Below are 18282 nucleotides of genomic sequence, written 5' to 3'. Positions count from 1 at the left end.
ATTTTTATATGTGATCCTTTAATTTTTACAAATATTTTTTTAATTAAATTTTTTTTGTTAATTTGTTTTTTATTGTTTAGTTTTTATTTCTCTGTAATTCTTTTAAGTTTTACTTATCCTTTTTTAAATTGAATATGAATAGAGGTTATATTTACGTACTTCGAATATACATATTTTCTTCAACATTTGTTTGCAAAATTTTTGATATTTTTTTTGCTTTTATTATTTTTTAATTTAAAACTCTATTATTAACTAATAAATATATATATTTTTTCTTAATTATTTTTATTATTTTTTATTTTTTTAATTATTTTTTATGTTTTTTATTTATTATTAACTAAAATATATATATTTTTTTTCTTAATTATTATTATTTTTTTAATTATTTTTTATGTTTTTTTTTTTATTTTTTTTAATTATTTTTTATTTTTTTAAATTATTTTTTATTTTTTTTTTTACTATTTTTTATTTTTTTTTTTTTACTATTTTTATATTTTTTTACTATTTTTAATTTTCAACGGTTTATATTTACTTATTTCATGGCTCAAAAAACAGCTGATATTGCCAATTACGCTGAGAAACCCAATTTAGTAGAGTAAGGAAGGAAGAAAGAGGAAATTAAGACCGTGATATCGCGGTATTAATGATCTCAAAAGTAAATGAAACATTGACTATAGCCCAGAGGCTCAGAGAAACTCTCCGAACACAAATTAACTAAGCTAATTTTCGTAAAATTTCGTTCACTTAGTCTATCTTGGTAGACTAAATGGTTTTGTTAAGACCACTAACCGTATATTAACTGTTTACGTCATCTACGATGTAATCATGAAATATAGCACAACCTTTCCATTCATGTCCGAGCCTAGGGTTCAAGCTAAAAGTTGTCTTCAAATCAAACCTCAAATGAAGAATTCGCAGTTCTTTGACTAACTTCAGGCTACGCACTCGAAGAGCGAATGTCTCTAGAAGGGTCATTTCGGGCTCTAGTTAGACCTAACTTCATTCTATAGAGATTATGATAGTTCTATATTAAGATTTTTTAAAATTAACTCGTCGTTTGCGATTATTTTTTAATTTTACGGATTTTATACGCAACTCGTTTTCGAAAACTTAAACTAAAAATAACAAAAAATTTACACAAACAAGAAGCGCAGCCAACTGATTGCCATTCCAAGAAGTATCCACCATACAAATAGCTTCATTAAAGAGTTAAGAAATCTTTCAACTGAATTAAAAGTTCATGTCTGGCACATCAGCTGTGCAGCGAGTACGATTCGGCGAAATTTTGTGGGTTGTTTGCACTGGATTTTCATTATACTTGGAATATCTGTTCGTGTTCGGTAATGTGATGTGTATCTTGATGATTTCCTCGAAATGCAATATGCCTTGTTGTGAATACGAATGTAGCGTAGTTGCTGTTGTTGTTGTTGCAGAAATCACATTTTAAAGCGAAAACGTGCTATTTCGATGCTTACTATTTGACAAAGTGCATTTATTTGGAATTAAGAAGAAATATTTTAAAGGAATTTTTATTCTTTTGACGCGCATAAAGACATCGAATATCGATATGGTCGAACCCACACTTTTTTGAAATTTCCGAAATTCAAAATCTATATTTTATTTTTTCAAATATTTTTTTTTATTATATATGTATGTATGTATATAGCATGTATGTATGTTTGTAATATATGTATATTAATATTGATTTTATTCCATACTTTAAAGCAATCGCAATTGTTTTTAAATTTCAATGCTTAGGAATGTTTCACTCGAACAACTTTTCGACAGACCACATATATTTTTTCTATATTAGTTATTATTTAATTTGATTAACATTTAACATTTTTCGCAATTCGTAACATTCTGCTTACAACAATTTATGAAAACAAAATTATAATTGGGGAATAAATTTGCGCTGTATTAGAATACTTATATTTCGATATTTGCATAAATTTTGAATTGAGTAATTGCATACAGTTGGTTTCATATACGGCATATTTTATGCATTAAACTTTAACAAGTGTTGTTAATGCTGCTTATTTCCACGCGCCGACTGCTTATGGTGAGCGTATGATGGCCTCGTAGGCGGCGAAAATCATGGGCGCCACCTCCACCGAGCGCGACTTAAGACTGAGCGTAGCATCGGGATTGCCCGGCTGCAGCTTTAGTTCGAGCAGCACCCAAATGTTGTTGGTTAATTTGAGCGACTGATACAGCATGTCCTGACCCTCCACGTTGCGCTTGGCAATGGTAAATACATTGTTGGTGGTCATTTTCGAGGCAATGCCATCGGTGGTGCCAATTACACCGCTTAGACTGTATTGTACCTCATTGGCAGCGGGTATCTCCTTCCAGGTGTTCAAGAACACACGTTTATCCAGCTGACCGTCCTCGGCAAAGAGCACATTACCATGCACTAAGCACGCAAAATAGAATATGTCTATGTTGTTCTTGACAGCAACTTGTAAATTATTCAATGGTTCCATGCGTTGCACCGGTCCGTGTGTGCCTAGTGGCAGTGTGGCTTCAGTGGTTTGGTTTGGTGGCAATGGTGCCACTTGCATGGGTGAGGCAGGCATCAAGCCGAAGCTGTTTTTGTTCAATTGTATGGCAAAACCGCTCATTGGCTGCATAGCTTTGTTGGTTAGTGTCATATCCATAAAGATTTCACCGTTGCGACGCGAGAATGAGCCTTGTATTTCGAGTCCCTTGCCCTTTTCGGCGGGTAGCCAAACGATTTTCGGTATTTGCACGCCTGCAGTGAGAGCGCCGCCGGACAGACCGAAGATGTCGCCAAGCAGGCTGCTAGCGCCGCCAGCTGCGGGTTCGGTTGGACCGCCGCCAAGCTGTAACGGTGATAAAGTCAATATTTTATAGAATAATTTCATATAAAAGATGCTTATATGCTTACCAAAATATCCAAACCGCCACCTAGCAGATCAACATTGCTGGTGGTTGGCGCAGCCGCAGGCATGGCGGGCGCATTAATGTCCATAGATAGCAAGTCTCCAATCAACGACTCCTGGTTTGGTATGACCATAGCTTCGCCACCAGCCTCCGGCTCGGCAGTGCCGGCTGCCGGTGCACGATTTGGGAGCGATTTGCGTACGCCAGCACCGCGTCCTTCAACAAATGCCGTGGGCGGTTTGTGGTACACACTAGCCAATGAGCTGATGTGACAGATCAGCTCGTCCAATAGCGTAGGCTCAAGCAAATCAGTTTCTTCCGAAATCAACGGTTTGTCAGCCAAGACAACTTCTTTGGCCGCAGCTGGATCGGTTGACAGCAGGCGCCAGTATATGAAACCGCGATCACGCAAGTCGGGGTTATCGGAGTCTTGCGTTGCCAATGAGAGCACATGCTGCACCAACTCTTGTGTATCAGATGGGCGTTTCAAGAACAGCTTGACGACGGCGGTTAGCAGTTGCAGTTGCACTTGTGCATTTTCGTCTTGGAAGCCTTCCAAGAAACTATCGAGCAGTTCGTCGGCGTTGTCAATCCGTTCGGCATACTCGCCAATGATCCAAACCATAGAGGCACGTGCCTCTGGCTCATCTAGCGTGTCGAGATTTTCGCACAATGTGCTGATAATGCTCTCGTATTTGTTCGGGTATTTGCGGAAGATGTCCTTGATGACAACAATTGCCTCTTGTACCACGTAGTTGACTTTGGTTTGAATCAGATCGAGTAGCGTGGAAACGCAGCGCTCAGCCGACGGCTCAACCTTAAAGTGACGAGAAAAAATTTATATTAAAAAATTATTTACAAAAAAAAAAACTTAAAACCAAAATAAGTTATAATTACCTTAATGGCGCAGCGTCCGATGGCACGTACTGCCTTGCGCACGAAATCTACATCCACCTCTGTAGCGTACTCCTTCAGCTCGCTGAGCACTTGGGCAATGTTGGTTTGATTAGCCAAACGTATCATGATGTCAAGTTTTTCCAATTTCACATAAATGGGATCGTTGTACTTGACAAAGAATACTTTCATCTCGTGCTTAAGTATGTCGGGCCGTTTCTGCACAATCAAATTAATGTTACGTAAAGCAACATACTGCACCTCAGGCTCTGACGAGAGCAGTGTAACCAATGGTGGCGCTAATTTCTTTGTGAGCGTTGCGCAGAAGTCGCTATCATTTGAAAGCATTTCCAACAGTTTCATGAGCACTTTTACAGCGCTCAAAACCACTGCCGCATTGGCGTGTGCCAAACGTGGTGTAATACGTTCGCAAATAGACTGCGCCTCACGCTCGTCTTTGGGACTGTAGTTGGCCAGCGAGTCGAGTATAAACACTTGTCCCCATTCGGTGCACTCATTAAGTGCAGTGAGTAATTTATTGATAGTTACTGAATTCATTTCAACCAACGGTTGGCCAGACTGACTAGCCTCATTGATTTCACTTAGCGCAGCAACGGCGTTAGCCACAACCATGGGGTTTGAATCAGAGAGTAGATCCTTAAGCTGATCCAAAAAGCCTTGATCCTCTACCTAATGTACATGTATTAGAAATTTGCATACAAAAAATAAATATATACTGCATTTACCATTGAGGAGGAGATATCATAAAGCTTTGCGACGCATACAGCAGCTGTCTTGCGCACGTAAGGATCTTCGTCTTTCAAGCACTTGCGTAGTGGCTCGCATAAATATTCGGTGATTTTATCAACACGTATGCAGCCCATGGTGCGCACAGCCAATGCGCGTATGAGTGGATTGGAATCCTCACAATCCTGCATAGTAACTAAAATGTAAAAACCTTGCCTCGTATACAATTAAATATCTACCTTTACAAAAGTATTAACAGCCATTATTGCCATATCCGGCTGCGATTTGGCGTAGTTCATTAAATACAAGTATACCAATTTTTTCAACTCCAAATTATCTGTTTGCATACAATTGACGACATCGGGAAATAGCGCAGATACATCTTTGCCCACCGTCATGCTGGCGATGACCTTAAATATTGACAGGAAATATTAAGTATTTGTGTATCAGTATGTTTGCTATTTGACTATACCTTCTTCACAGCTTCCTTTTTCTTTTCTTTCTTGTCATTGTTCAACTCGGATTTGAGTTCAAAGATTTCACCCTTCTTAGTAGTTGTAAAATACTTGGAGTCAGTCATGTTGTCTTAAGAATTGAGTTTAACTGCAGAAAGAGAGCGCGAAACCAAATAATTATTATGCTTGCTAATTAATATAATAACTTTTAGTTAAATTTCATTTGCTTTTAATCAATATCTTCCGGCACGTCTACACAACCGCTGAGCGTATACAAAAATATAGATACATATGTACATGTGTACATATGTACATAAATATGTGTCACTCAGTGTCAGCGAAGTCTCACTTTTTCGGCAAAGGGGCGTATGATTGCAAACTTAATTTACTAGTATTTTTTACACATTTCAATAATTTCGTGATATAAACTGATTTTATTGTATTATTGCGCACATTTTGTATAATTTCTATATTTATACCTTGTTTAAATGAGAATTAATGCGCTTTTTAATGCAGCCACGAAAATTTTCCAACAATGCAAAAGTAATGATTTTTCGAGCTGTGTTTATTATGTATAAGCGTATTGTTGTATGCTGTCTTGTATGAGTCCTGTCATTCTGTGGAGAGAATTTATCGATAAATGCTTTTATATCGATTTTAGGAAGAGGAAATGAAAAGTAGGATTTCAAAGCAAACTAAAATCAACTTTGTTATGAAAAACGAAGCCGTTTAAATTTAAAAAATTTATTTATATAATAATTAAAAAATGAGGAGTTTTAGCTGTCATTTTTAGTTCTTAATAACTCTAAAATAAAACAACAAGCATTAATGTTAGCAAACAAATTTTTTATTTTTTTTTGTTTATTTTTTTACTTCTTTTTTACTTTTAAATATTAATTTAGGTATTTAATGATTTAAATCTCATTCAGAGTGATAAACACATAAATCAAATGAAGAAAAATGTACCTTAATGAGTTGCACGTTCTCATTTAATTTCATTTTTGTTTAAGAACTTGTTCAATGAGTATTTGTTTTGTATATTTTATAACAAGTTACTAATTTCCTTAATATTTTTGCTATTGGTAGTTTTTTCTTCTTTATTTTTGTTGTTAAATAGGTAAGTTACATAAGTTGTTCTGTTAAATATTTTTTAACTATTTGCTTTTTATGTTAGTATGTATTTTTAAGTCAATATATGCGTTAGCTTTTAACATTAAACTGCATAAATTTTGCATTTTGACTGTAATACAATAGAATCCAATTGCAATGTATAAGTAGTATTAAAATTTGTTAAATTTCAATTAAGTAAAGTTTTTTTTTTTGTTTTATTATTTGTAAGTTTAATATTTCAAGTACATACATATCATTTACTGATTCCACTTTATTTAGCTTGTTTTACGTTTATTTGCCAATATTTTCAAACTTTGTATAGGTTATTTAAATTTCAACTACAATTTTTGTCTCAATAATGCTGTTAAATTATACAGTTGCGCGTTACAATAACAATTTCAATAATTCAGTCTTTTGAAATAAATAAAAACTTAGGTACATTCATTTCAGCAGAAAAACATTAAAATTAATATAATGCAGTATGTATTTTATTTATGTAACAACTGTTTTTTACGCTTAACTATTTTTTCAATATATTTTGTTACGTTTTTCAAAAATAGTTTCACACTTCTTGCTATAAATAGTTCTCTTGCAGTAGTGGGATTTCCAGATTTTCCTCATTTATATATCGACACTATGTCTTAATGTAATGGCTATTTGAAATCTTTTTTCAGCAATTTCATTAGTTATTGTGATTATCGTTACGTTTTTAAACCGCTGCTATTCCTTTTGCCTGTCCCAGGAGGATATAAAATTCAAAAATTAAATTATTATAAAAATAAAAAATCGAAAAATACTATTTCCAGTTACAATTATTTGAAGTGAACTGTAATTGTTGGAAAATTCACATACACTTGCAAACTTGATATATTGGCAAACGCGACTTTTCGCCTTTTAATTATATATAAGTTTTCGAAATTGTAGATTTATTAAGTGTAGATAGTTATAGTTCCTCAGTTATATGTTTCGTGTTTTAGGTGGTACCGGCTTTGCTCCCAGAGCATTTCGCATTTCACATTGTTCTGCTATGGAAGAACAAAATTGTTAAAAGTGCTTTTTGCGAACGACTGTTATTGTAGATGTGTCTATAATTTAGTAACAAGTATTCATTAGCAGCTATTTAAAATGTATAATGAATTAGTGGAGCATTTCATATGTGTACTTATCGATATTTGCACTGTTTAGTCTGCGCTGTGTTTATTGGTTCGTATTGTTTGTGTTTGTTATCATTTCTATTTGTCATCACTGTTATTGGCGGTCCGTTACAAATTATATTCAACCTTTTCGTTTGCTTAGAATTTCAACTGAAGTGCGTGCAAATATTAAATTGATTAAGAAATGGAAATACTTAATATGTGTAAATTTTAAAGTAAAATTGAGTTATGCAGTGTTTCCACTAAATCTGAAGTGTATTATTAGCAACGTAAAATAACCGTGGCAGCAAGTGTATTCTAAAGTGCTGCAAAGTGTCGTGCGGGAGCAAAAATGTTTATTAAATGTTTGATGTAGTGCGTGTCTGTCGGGAAAACCAAATAATACATGCTAATATAAATTGGAATCATTAGAAGTAATTGGTTGCTTTGGCTTTCAAACTCATACAAGTTTTTAGTATCAACATAACCACAGAAAATCTTAACTTCGCAAGCATCCTCTACGAAACGCTTACTACAACAGCTGTTAATAACGTAAGTAGAAAACTTCTGCAACTACAGCAGTGCAAAACTTTAAATTTATTAATTATGGTTAAAAAACCAAAAATTTTTAAATTTTGTCAAAAAACAAAATGAATGTAAAAAAATATGAAATGTGGTTAAAAATAATAAATGTTGTTAAAATAATATATTTATATATTGCCAAACTAAACCTTGGTACTGTTGAAAAGTGCAGCAAATTATTTAAACTTTCTGAGTTTAATTTTTTTTTTTGTAAATACATATCTCTAGTCCAGTTGAAATTCGTTTGCTATTTTCTTAAAATTTTTCAACATTTTCTTTGCTATCTACGTACATAAGACCACTAGATTTCCGTTGCTTTTTGCCCAAAAAGATATGTTTTTGTTTGCGTTTGTTACTTGTTGCAGCTGATACTTTCAGTTATGCATGTATTTTTTATTGCTATTTGTATAAATTTTTTTCTGCTAAGTTGATCAACAACTCTCTTGCTTTTTGTTAATAAAATTTTTGTTTAAAAAGAAATGCAAGAATAACAGTAAAATGGCGAAATTTTTTCTTCTTTTGTTTCTCTTAGTATATCCGTATGCATTTAGTATTGTATATGCACACTTTACGGACAACTCATACATATCCACATATGTATATTTGTATAGTTTGTTAGCAAGTTGCAATTAAATTTTATGATACATTATTTCTTAAAGCTAATAAATGTTCAAAAATAATTAATAGTGCCAAAGTGACATTTTAATTTTTCCATTAACTCCATAATTTTTTGTTCGTATTAATCAAAATGAAATTAATACCAAATCATTTTGTGGAGATTTTTTATAACTATAAAAGTAAATACATACATATAAAAGAGAGTGCCATAACCGGTAATGTACTTGCATAGTATATGTACATATATAGCGCTTAAAAAATTTATATTAAATTTGTATATAAACATTTAATTGCAGCAGTAAAAATTCTTATGTTTATTTAATTAAGTAAATTCAAATAAAAGTTATGTGTCGCTGCCCACAATTCCATAGATCAAAGCTGACCCAATGGCTTTGATCGCTACGAAATTGTGTCTCAACCATCAAAACAAAAAGAAAAAACGAAAATAAAAGTACATACATACTTAGGTGTATTTATTAATATTTATATAAAAAATTTGATTTTATAATTTATTAAGCAATTTGTATGTATGTTTTAAAGAGTACAGTATAAAAGTGTGTGAATTAATTATGTAGGTAGAAATTTCAGTATTATCTTCTCGTTTTAGCACAAAAATATTTTTTTTTTATTTAGCATTTGCCAAGCGTTTAACGGTTTTCATAAATTGTAAGTGTTGGATTTTATATACAAAACTATATATTACAATAATATCAATATTATAAGGAAATTGTGTTTTTATCGTAAATCGAAATTATACTGCATAGTAATGGCTTAAAATTAATACTAATATAAAGTTGCTTAACAATTACGTATACATAAACGCAGAATTTCATATATATATGTAATATCTTTAACAAATGATATTTTTGATTTTTTCTGGTTTGCACATATAATTTTTTTATTAATGAAAAGGAGGTATATTCGGGGTCAAACGAACTGGTTTTTTTATTTTATTTGTTTCAGTTTAATATTTATTTATTTATTTTTACTTTGTATTAACTATTTTTTATGCTACAAATATAGTTTTTATTTGTTGTTTTAAAGTTTTCAGCTATTTCCTTCATATTTGGTACTTAGTTTTCATGCTTTGCTTTGGTATGTGTTGCCTGCTTTGTTAATAAACAGTATTTGTTTATTAAATTGGCAATCATATATATTTTAACTACTTATATTTATAACATTTCGTTATATATAGTAGTTATGGCAATAAAGAAATTTGAAGTTACTATTTTTTTTACAGTTTTTATAACAACAGCACGTGAAGGTTAACAATAAGAATAGAATGTTTGTTGTATTTACATATTTATGTACTGAGAGGTAAAAATTAAGTATTTACACAAACAGTAAAGTTGGTAAAACACAGTATTGAAAAGTTTAACTATACGTGTATGTACATATATTTTTGTTATCGAAAAGTGTATGTACGTATGTATGTATATATATTTTAGAATTTAAATTTAAACTTTGATTGGTATGAAAAATTAATTAATTAAAAAATAATTTTTGTTTGTAGCGATTGTATAGTATGTATGCATGTTTACATAATATGTCTTTAGTATGTAAAACATTGGCATGCTTTCTCTTCATATCAATGCGCTCTTGATTTATATAACTACAAATAATTTTTTGGTTTGGTTTTTTGCATACATTCGTGGCTTATGTTTGTTGTATGCTGCTACGTTGTTGCAATAAATTAATTTATTTAGTAAAATTTATAATTTCAATTATTCACATATCTTTTTTAATTTAAAAAATTTGTTTAAAGTTAATTTTTAATAAGAATTGCATGCAATAATGCATTTACATACACATACATATATACGCTTGTACGTTTCAAGTATATTTATATATGTATATGCATGTATAATATATAAATATAATATTTTTTATGTATTTCTCATATGTATGTATGTAATATTTATGTTTATAACTACTGCGTATTTAATTTATTTTTTTAACATATTTCAATATTTTTTAACTATAATTACAATAATAATAATGTTAATAGTATTAATGACAATTTTTTTGTATATGTGTGTATATGCAGTGGTATGTTTTATGTATTTAACTATATATGTATATGTATTTGTATATAATTTACATATATGTATATACTATATTAATATAATTTAACATTTTTTGTTATTGTAAATTACTTGACGCTATATACATTTATATAACTTAAAGTTCCTGCGTTAAGAACTCGAAAAAGGAATCACAAAAATTGTTTTTTTTTTTTTCATTCACAATCGAAAACTGAAATCGCACTCATTGCATATATTTGTTTTCATTTAGTTTTTACTAATTTCTTTAATATCATAACAATTTTCAAGTATTAATAACTTTTTATTAAATTTTGTTTACTATTATTTTATTTTATTTTGTTTTTACTCACTCTTATTGTTTACGCGTGTATAATACAGACCTAGTGCATTTTTCTCCTTTCTAAATCCTTCGAACTTTTGTAAATTATTTTTATTTTCGTTTAGTTGGAATATTACTAATTAAATACATTTAGTTTTTACTTTTGCCTGCTACTTTTAATCATCCCACGTGGGGAATTGCGTCTCATCGATGAACATGGTGAATTTGCCATCGCTTCCTGTTGTTGCTGTTGTGGAATTCGCTGTTGTATTTCTTGTACTAGTGGAATTTTTTGTTTGTGGTTGTTTTGAGGAATTGCTTTCAGTTGCTTTGGAATAATTTGTGTTGGAGCGTTCTGAAATTAATACATAGAAAATTTTAATTTACAAAGAAAAAAAAGGAAAAAAAAACGTTAACTTCGATTGCACCGCAGCAAAAACACGCTTTACAAATCGTTTTCCATACAAGAATTTGATTTTAAGCGCTTAGTTTGTTGGGTTTCTATATTCTATAGTGGTTCGATCTAAACTGATATTGTAACGCTGCCTTGAACAATAATCCATAACAAATTTCGTATAGATATTTTGTGAAATAAAAAATTTTTCCGTAGAAGAACTTGCTTTTTATCGGTCAGTTTATATGGCAGCTATATGCTATAGTGGTTCGATATTGGTGGTACCTTCTTTATAAAAAACAAAAAAAAAGTGTGCAAAATTTTAGATCGATTTCGCAAAAGTTAGGGACTAGATTGCGTATATACTATATATAGGCACACCGACGAACGTGTTTTCTTTTGACGAACTTGGTTAAAACGACTCAGTTTGTCACACTGATCATTATATGTGAATTATTTATAGATCATTCAACGTTTTCTTTTTTCTAGTCAAACTCACTTGTTGTTGCTGTTGTCTGTTTTGCCCGTGTATCCTTTGTAGCCCAAACAGGCTCATTGCTTTGATTCATATACGTTGGCTGATCCCACACGGCCTTCTCCTCAACAGTTTTACTCTGCAAAAAAAAATTATTTATAAAATTAATATTTATTTTTATTTTTCTGCTTGTATCTTTCTAGTGCACGTACATAGTCCTTATCGACATGCAGTTCTATCTCATCAGTCGTCTGTTCGAGTGTGCTATGCGTTATGCCATAGTAGAAGTACATGATGAAGCCCAGAGTCATCCAGATGGTGAATCTAACTAAGGTGAGTATGCTTAATTTAAATATTAAATAAATATTAACGGTTATGGCAATTGTTGGAATAAATGGAAGTCCCGGCGTTAGGAATGCGAGCGCATATCTAAGACAAATGAAATAAAAAGAAAAAATGTGAAACATTTTGTACTTGTGTGTGTGCGTGTTTGTTTGCGTTTGGCATAAATTAATGCAAATAAGTAATATTATTTACCTATTTTGTGGTTGTCTTGATATAATTAATAGTATCACAAATATGCCAATGAACAAAATGAAATAAATGAATGCGGCGAAGCCACCGGACCAGCCAATGGCCGCAAACAGATCCAAGAAGAATATGAGACCGAACATGATTCCAACAAGTTTCGTGACATACATGCCTGTTTGTGAAAATAATATAGATAATAATAAAAAAACAACAATTTCGAAGAGTCTATGAGTAAATGTTGTGCTACCATAAAATTATGTGAAGATTTTAAGACACTATTAAGTACAGTTACATGACTAAAAACGAACAAAGCAAATGCATACATACCACTTTCCGCTGTGGCTTGGCCAGGATTGATCCATGGAAAGAAGCCGGGACATAGATACGCATAATCGTGTATTTTGCGCGAAACGAAATTTAGACCCATGGTATCGAAGGCGGTTGCTTGGCCGGTCGGTCCAGTTGGCGCGCCATGCACGCTACCATAGAATTTGTTCTCCGAACGATCGGACACGAGAAATTGATCATCGCGTCCTAGGTAGCCCTCTGGACTCTCATCGATGAACGAGTCATCCGAATCGGACATGCCACGCGTAACGCGTTTTATTGTTAATTTATTCGACGGCAACACTTCGGCGGTGGTAGCGCTCGGATCCGTTGCCGTGCCCGGCGCCAGCGGTGTGCGCAGCTGTGCTGGCAGCAGCTCGACCAGCGACGTGCTGTGCGGTTGGTAGCGCAACACCAGCACGCACGTGGAGACGAGCGTGTAGGCGAGCAGTGTGCCGATGGACATCATTTCAACGAGTATCTCCAAACGCACCGTGAGCGCAACTAGCGCAGCTGCAATACCGCTGCCAATGGTCGCCAAACCCGGCACATTCGTGCGTTGCCACAGTTGTGAGAGTTGCCTGTAGAGCGTACAAAGATAAAGCATGACTCCAAATACATAATGTATCAGCGCGCCTATAGTACCTGAATATGAGCCCATCTTGCGCCATTGCATAAATCACGCGTGGCATTGGAAACATGGAGCCGAACATTGCCACGGATAGCCCAGCGGTGGCGCCCACAGCAACAATGGCGCGACATTTCGGTGCGCCCACGTAAGACCACATTTGCACTAACGCCGCGCCGGCGCTAATGTGATCGTAGGGTACTGCAAGCAATTTAAAGTAGAATCATTCGACATAAAGTCAGCAAATATTATGTAATAGGCTTACCAACTAGTGTTAAGACTAAACTAACGCTCACATACGCAAACAGCACGATCACTAGTGAGCCAACAATAGCTTTCGGTATGCTCTTCTGTGGGTTGTGCGCCTCCTCACCGGTGGTGGCTATAATATCGAAACCGATGAAAGCATAAAAGCAGGTCGCAGCACCCGAGAACACCTGTAATTGGAAGTAAAAGCACAAGCACATTAAAATCCTTCACATCTTGCAGTGATTGGTTTTTTATAAGCCATAATTTTTGTTGCAACTTACACCACTCCAGCCATATGGCAAGAAGCCTTGATGCTCCGTCCAAGTGCTGGTGTCAACATAAAATAAACCGGCTGCCATCACGAATACCCATGTCGCCAGATTTATGGCATTCAATGTGTGATTAAATATCACCGATTTACTCGCCCCCATCGCCAATACGCAGGTCATAATCAACGCTATGCCGAATGCTATAAAATCGGGTGGCTTACCTAGTGGTGGATGAGTCAGAGATGGTAGTTATGATAAATGTTCGTTTAGTTTTAAGTGCTAATAAAATCGAATGAGTACAACTTAAATCATATTGGAAACGGATGCATTTAAGTCTTACCGAATATGGTGCCGACTGTATCGCCAATTGCGTTCGCTATTGCGCCGCCGGTTAGTGAATCGAAACTCGAACTTAAAGCACACGCACAGGCACTTGTTCCTGTTAGAGAATAATAATTCAGTTTATTCAATATTAAACTAAATGAAACGCATCATTGGAGTTATGAGAATTTAAATCTCGTGCTTTGCTTACCTATTAAATATTCCAATATCATATTCCAGCCAATGATGAACGCTACAAACTCGCCCACCGCTACATATGAGTACATATAAGCTGAACCGGAAGTGTGTGGCACGCGTACGCCGAACTCCGCATAGCAGGCACCTAAACAAAACACGAACGGTATTTTAAATTTTGTATGCTGTTTGAGCTGTGCGTTTTCTTACCGGAAAAAATGCTTGCCACCGCTGCAATGATAAAACTAATGATCACACCGGGTCCGGCGAGATTTTTCGCTACCATACCCGCAACCAGGTACATACCAGTGCCGCAACACGATCCAACGCCCAGCGATGTTAAGTCCAGTGTGTTGAGGCATTTCTATGCAAGAGAGAGAAAATATATTAGAACATCTTGGCGCAAAATTGCAGAGTGGCACTAAAGCGCACCAAGAACTGCTTGCCAGCTTTCCGCGAATTTACCGCGCGACTTTCAAATCACACAACATTGCCGCCCGAAAGTCACCTAAGCACTGGCCAGGCACGGTGCTTGCTTTACTTATATAGCCAACTAGCAGCCAGCTTCCCGCGAATTTACCGCGGGACTTTAAAATCACACAACGTTGCCGCGCGAAAGTCACCTAAGCACTGGCCAGGCACGGTGGCTGCTTTACTTATATAGCCATCTGGCAGCCAGCTTCCCGCTAATTTACCGCGTGACTTTCAAATCACACAACATCGCGGCGCGAGAGTCACCTTAGCACTGGCCAGGCACGGTGCTTGCTTTACTTATATAGCCAACTGGCAGCTAGCTCCCCGCGAACTTACCGCGTGACTTTCAAATCACATAACATTGCGGCGCGAGAGTCACCTAAGCACTGGCCAGGCACGGTGCTTGCTTTACTTATATAGCCATCTGGCAGCCAGCTTCCCGCTAATTTACCGCGTGACTTTCAAATCACACAACATTGCCGCGCGAAAGTCACCTAAGCATTGGCCAGGCACGGTGCCTGCTTTACTTATATAGCCAACTGGCAGCTAGCTTCCCGCGAATTTACCGCGTGACTTTCAAATCACACAACATCGCGGCGCGAGAGTCACCTTAGCACTGGCCAGGCACGGTGCTTGCTTTATTTATATAGCTAACTGGCAGCCAGCTTCCCGCGAATTTACCGCGTGACTTTCAAATCACACAACATTGCCGCGCGAAAGTCACCTAAGCATTGGCCAGGCACGGTGCCTACTTTACTTATATAGCCCACTGGCAGCCAGCTTCCCGCGAATTTACCGCGTGACTTTCAAATCACACAACATCGCGGCGCGAGAGTCACCTAAGCACTGGCCAGGCACGGTGCTTGCTTTACTTATATAGCTAACTGGCAGCCAGCTTCCCGCGAATTTACCGCGTGACTTTCAAATCACACAACATTGCCGCGCGAAAGTCACCTAAGCACTGGCCAGGCACGGTGCCTGCTTTACTTATATAGCCAACTGGCAGCCAGCTTCCCGCGAATTTACCGCGTGACTTTCAAATCACACAACATCGCGGCGCGAGAGTCACCTAAGCACTGGCCAGGCACGGTGCCTGCTTTACTTATATAGCCAACTGGCAGCTAGCTTCCCGCGAATTTACCGCGTGACTTTCAATTCTCATCACATCGCGGCGCGAGAGTCACCTAAGCACTGGCCAGGCACGGTGCCTGCTTTACTTATATAGCCAACTGGCAGCTAGCTTCCCGCGAATTTACCGCGTGACTTTCAAATCACACAACATTGTGGCGCGAGAGTCAGCTAAGCACTGGACAGGCACGGTGCCTGCTTTACTTATATAGCTAACTGGCAGCCAGCTTCCCGCGAATTTTCCGCGTGACTTTCAAATCACACAACATCGCGGCGCGAGGGTCACCTAAGCAATGGCCAGGCACGGTGATTGCTTTACTTATATAGCCAACTAGCAGCCAACTTCTCGCGAATTTACCGCGTGACTTTCAAATCACACAACATTGCCGCGCGAAAGTCAGCTAAGCGCTGGCCAGGCACGGTGTCTGCTTTACTTAAATAGCCAACTGGCAGCTAGCTTCCCACGAATTTACCACGTGACTTTCAATTCTCATCACATCGCGGCGCGAGAGTCAGCTAAGCACTGGCAAGGCACGGTGCCTGCTTTACTTATATAGCCAACTGGCAGCCAGCTTTCCGCGAATTTACCGCGCGAGTTTCAAATCACACAACATCGCGGCGCGAGAGTCAGCTAAGCACTGGCAAGGCACGGTGCCTGCTTTACTTATATAGCCAACTGGCAGCTAGCTTCCCGCGAATTTACCGCGTGACTTTCAAATCACACAACATCGCGGCGCGAGAGTCACCTAAGCACTGGCCGGGCACGGTGATTGCTTTACTTATATAGCCAACTGGCAGCCAGCTTCCCGCTAATTTACCGCGTGACTTTCAAATCACACAACATCGCGGCGCGAGAGTCACCTTAGCACTGGCCAGGCACGTTGCCTGCTTTACTTATATAGCCATCTGGCAGCCAGCTTCCCGCGAATTTACCGCGTGACTTTCAATTCTCATCACATCGCGGCGCGAGAGTCACCTAAGCACTGGCCAGCACGGTGCCTGCTTTACTTATATAGCCATCTGGCAGCCAGCTTCCCGCTAATTTACCGCGTGACTTTCAAATCACACAACATCGCGGCGCGAGAGTCACCTTAGCACTGGCCAGGCACGGTGCTTGCTTTACTTATATAGCCATCTGGCAGCCAGCTTCCCGCGAATTTACCGCGTGACTTTCAAATCACACAACATCGCGGCGCGAGAGTCACCTCAGCACTGGCAAGGCACGGTGATGGCTTTACTTATATAGCCAACTGGCAGCCTGTTTCCACTGAAGCCATCTTGTGACTTCCGAAGCACACCACTTCGAACAGCGAGAAAAGTATTGGTCAGACATTGGTGACTTATCAGAAAAGCGTAGACTGGAAGAATAGGATCTTGAATTTTCGGAAAGTCTTTTAGTGTTCTGTACTAGTGACAGTGCAAAGTCTTTTAAGTTTATGCTTTAGAACCCAAAATAAACATAGAAGGTGTGGAATAAAAAGAGCGGAGTCGAAAATTCAAAAATCTCTAAATCTCCAAAAACGGGTCTAATTAAGCGCGCTTTACGTAACCATTATAATAAATGAATTATGTAAATTAATATTTACCGTTAATTTGGGCTTTGTTGGCTGCGCACTGCCGTCCTGCAGCTGCTTCACATCTTTGGTGCGTATTAGCTTTGGTATTAGAGTTGTTGTTGTGACGCCGGGCGGTAAAGGAATCTTAAATTTGATCTGCAAATAAACGCAAAAAGCTTTAAAATGTGGAATAAACGCGTACGTGAATAAAAAATTTAATTATGAAAAAATAGTCAACTTAAACGGTCGGTGCGGCGGTGCGTATGAGCAACGGAAACAACAGGAAAAAAATGAAGCTTAGAAATTAAAAAGTTATTAACTATCAAGGACACTTCAAGTCATTTGCCATTTGAGCATCATTAGCAGAAGCCTACGCAAACGCACGCACACACACACAAACACACACAAAAGCAAGCACTTTGCACTTCTATTAACACTTTAGTCAATTGGCCCACTTGTTGTCAGCGCTTGCACACACAAGTATATTTATAGTTATGCGCCCATTGTCTGATGGAATTGAGAAAAAATGTAGATTTACAACAATAACAGCAAAAGCAGCAAAAAACATATACTATATAAATACACCCTACACAAATATAAAAGTTTCCATGCAAGAACTTGACATTGATCTATAACTATATGCTATAGTGGTTCGATAACGGTAGTTCCGACAAATGCGAAGCTTCTTGTGGAGAAAAAGATGGCTGCAAAATTTCAAAGTCTCAAAAACTGAGGGACTACTTAGCGTATGTACAGACGGACAGACGTTTAGACAAACGACCATCGACTCAGCTCGTCCCGCTGATCATTTATATACTCGTATACTATATACTTCTGTGTGTTACAAACTTCATGGCATATTCGTGGGTATATTCTGTTATAGGGCATACATATAAATATGTATGTACTCGTATGTAAGTCTCTT

At 36.5% G+C, this 18282-nt stretch overlaps 3 protein-coding genes across 8 annotated transcripts in view; 1 reads left to right on the top strand and 2 right to left on the bottom strand.

Moving 5' to 3' along the window:
- Positions 1 to 1617: 1617 nt before the first annotated feature.
- On the bottom strand, positions 1618 to 5633 carry LOC105231994 (AP-1 complex subunit beta-1). Its single transcript, XM_011213535.4, has 7 exons — positions 5483 to 5633; positions 5021 to 5151; positions 4788 to 4958; positions 4548 to 4733; positions 3805 to 4491; positions 2912 to 3724; positions 1618 to 2846 (listed from the first exon to the last, which is right to left on the bottom strand). Exons 2-7 carry the CDS (start codon positions 5126 to 5128, stop codon positions 2058 to 2060), a joined length of 2754 nt encoding a protein of 917 aa, XP_011211837.1. The 5' UTR covers positions 5129 to 5151; positions 5483 to 5633; the 3' UTR covers positions 1618 to 2057.
- A 3789-nt stretch (positions 5634 to 9422) lies between these two features.
- LOC109579951 (high affinity cationic amino acid transporter 1) overlaps positions 9423 to 18282 on the bottom strand; it is a 45293-nt gene continuing 36433 nt past the window's right edge. For all 5 annotated transcript variants that reach the window (XM_049455914.1, XM_049455910.1, XM_049455912.1 and 2 more), the window contains 12 exons: positions 17388 to 17513; positions 14410 to 14563; positions 14216 to 14347; positions 14024 to 14122; positions 13696 to 13904; positions 13431 to 13602; positions 13183 to 13366; positions 12538 to 13118; positions 12217 to 12382; positions 11892 to 12108; positions 11704 to 11818; positions 9423 to 11165 (listed from right to left, as the gene is read on the bottom strand). In XM_049455914.1, coding sequence (XP_049311871.1) covers positions 10987 to 11165; positions 11704 to 11818; positions 11892 to 12108; positions 12217 to 12382; positions 12538 to 13118; positions 13183 to 13366; positions 13431 to 13602; positions 13696 to 13904; positions 14024 to 14122; positions 14216 to 14347; positions 14410 to 14563; positions 17388 to 17513 — 2334 coding nt within the window. In that variant the 3' untranslated portion in view covers positions 9423 to 10986. The remainder of the gene's footprint in view (positions 11166 to 11703; positions 11819 to 11891; positions 12109 to 12216; positions 12383 to 12537; positions 13119 to 13182; positions 13367 to 13430; positions 13603 to 13695; positions 13905 to 14023; positions 14123 to 14215; positions 14348 to 14409; positions 14564 to 17387; positions 17514 to 18282) is intronic.
- Positions 11883 to 18282, top strand: part of LOC105231995 (uncharacterized) — a 51977-nt gene continuing 45577 nt past the window's right edge. Inside the window, exon 1 of one of the 2 annotated variants that reach the window (XM_049455924.1) lies at positions 11883 to 12012. In XM_049455924.1, the coding sequence (XP_049311881.1) occupies positions 11971 to 12012 (42 nt within the window). In that variant the 5' untranslated portion in view covers positions 11883 to 11970. The remainder of the gene's footprint in view (positions 12013 to 18282) is intronic. The other variant, XM_019992363.3, reaches the window with a different exon arrangement.

This window comes from Bactrocera dorsalis, chromosome 4 (genome assembly GCF_023373825.1).
Source record: "Bactrocera dorsalis isolate Fly_Bdor chromosome 4, ASM2337382v1, whole genome shotgun sequence".
NCBI classification, from domain to species: domain Eukaryota; kingdom Metazoa; phylum Arthropoda; class Insecta; order Diptera; family Tephritidae; genus Bactrocera; species Bactrocera dorsalis.
This window is presented reverse-complemented; position numbering and strand designations above follow the sequence as displayed.

What these genes read in the sequence shown, in the direction of transcription:
- LOC105231994 (XM_011213535.4), bottom strand. Translation starts at nt 5,128, where the DNA reads ATGACTGACTCCAAGTATTTTACAACTACTAAGAAGGGTGAAATCTTT. An exon ending in AAAAGGAAGCTGTGAAGAAG is followed by an intron (nt 4,959 to 5,020) that starts GTATAGTCAAAT and finishes TCAATATTTAAG; the next exon opens with GTCATCGCCAGCATGACGGT. An exon ending in GTGGCGGTTTGGATATTTTG is followed by an intron (nt 2,847 to 2,911) that starts GTAAGCATATAA and finishes TCACCGTTACAG; the next exon opens with CTTGGCGGCGGTCCAACCGA.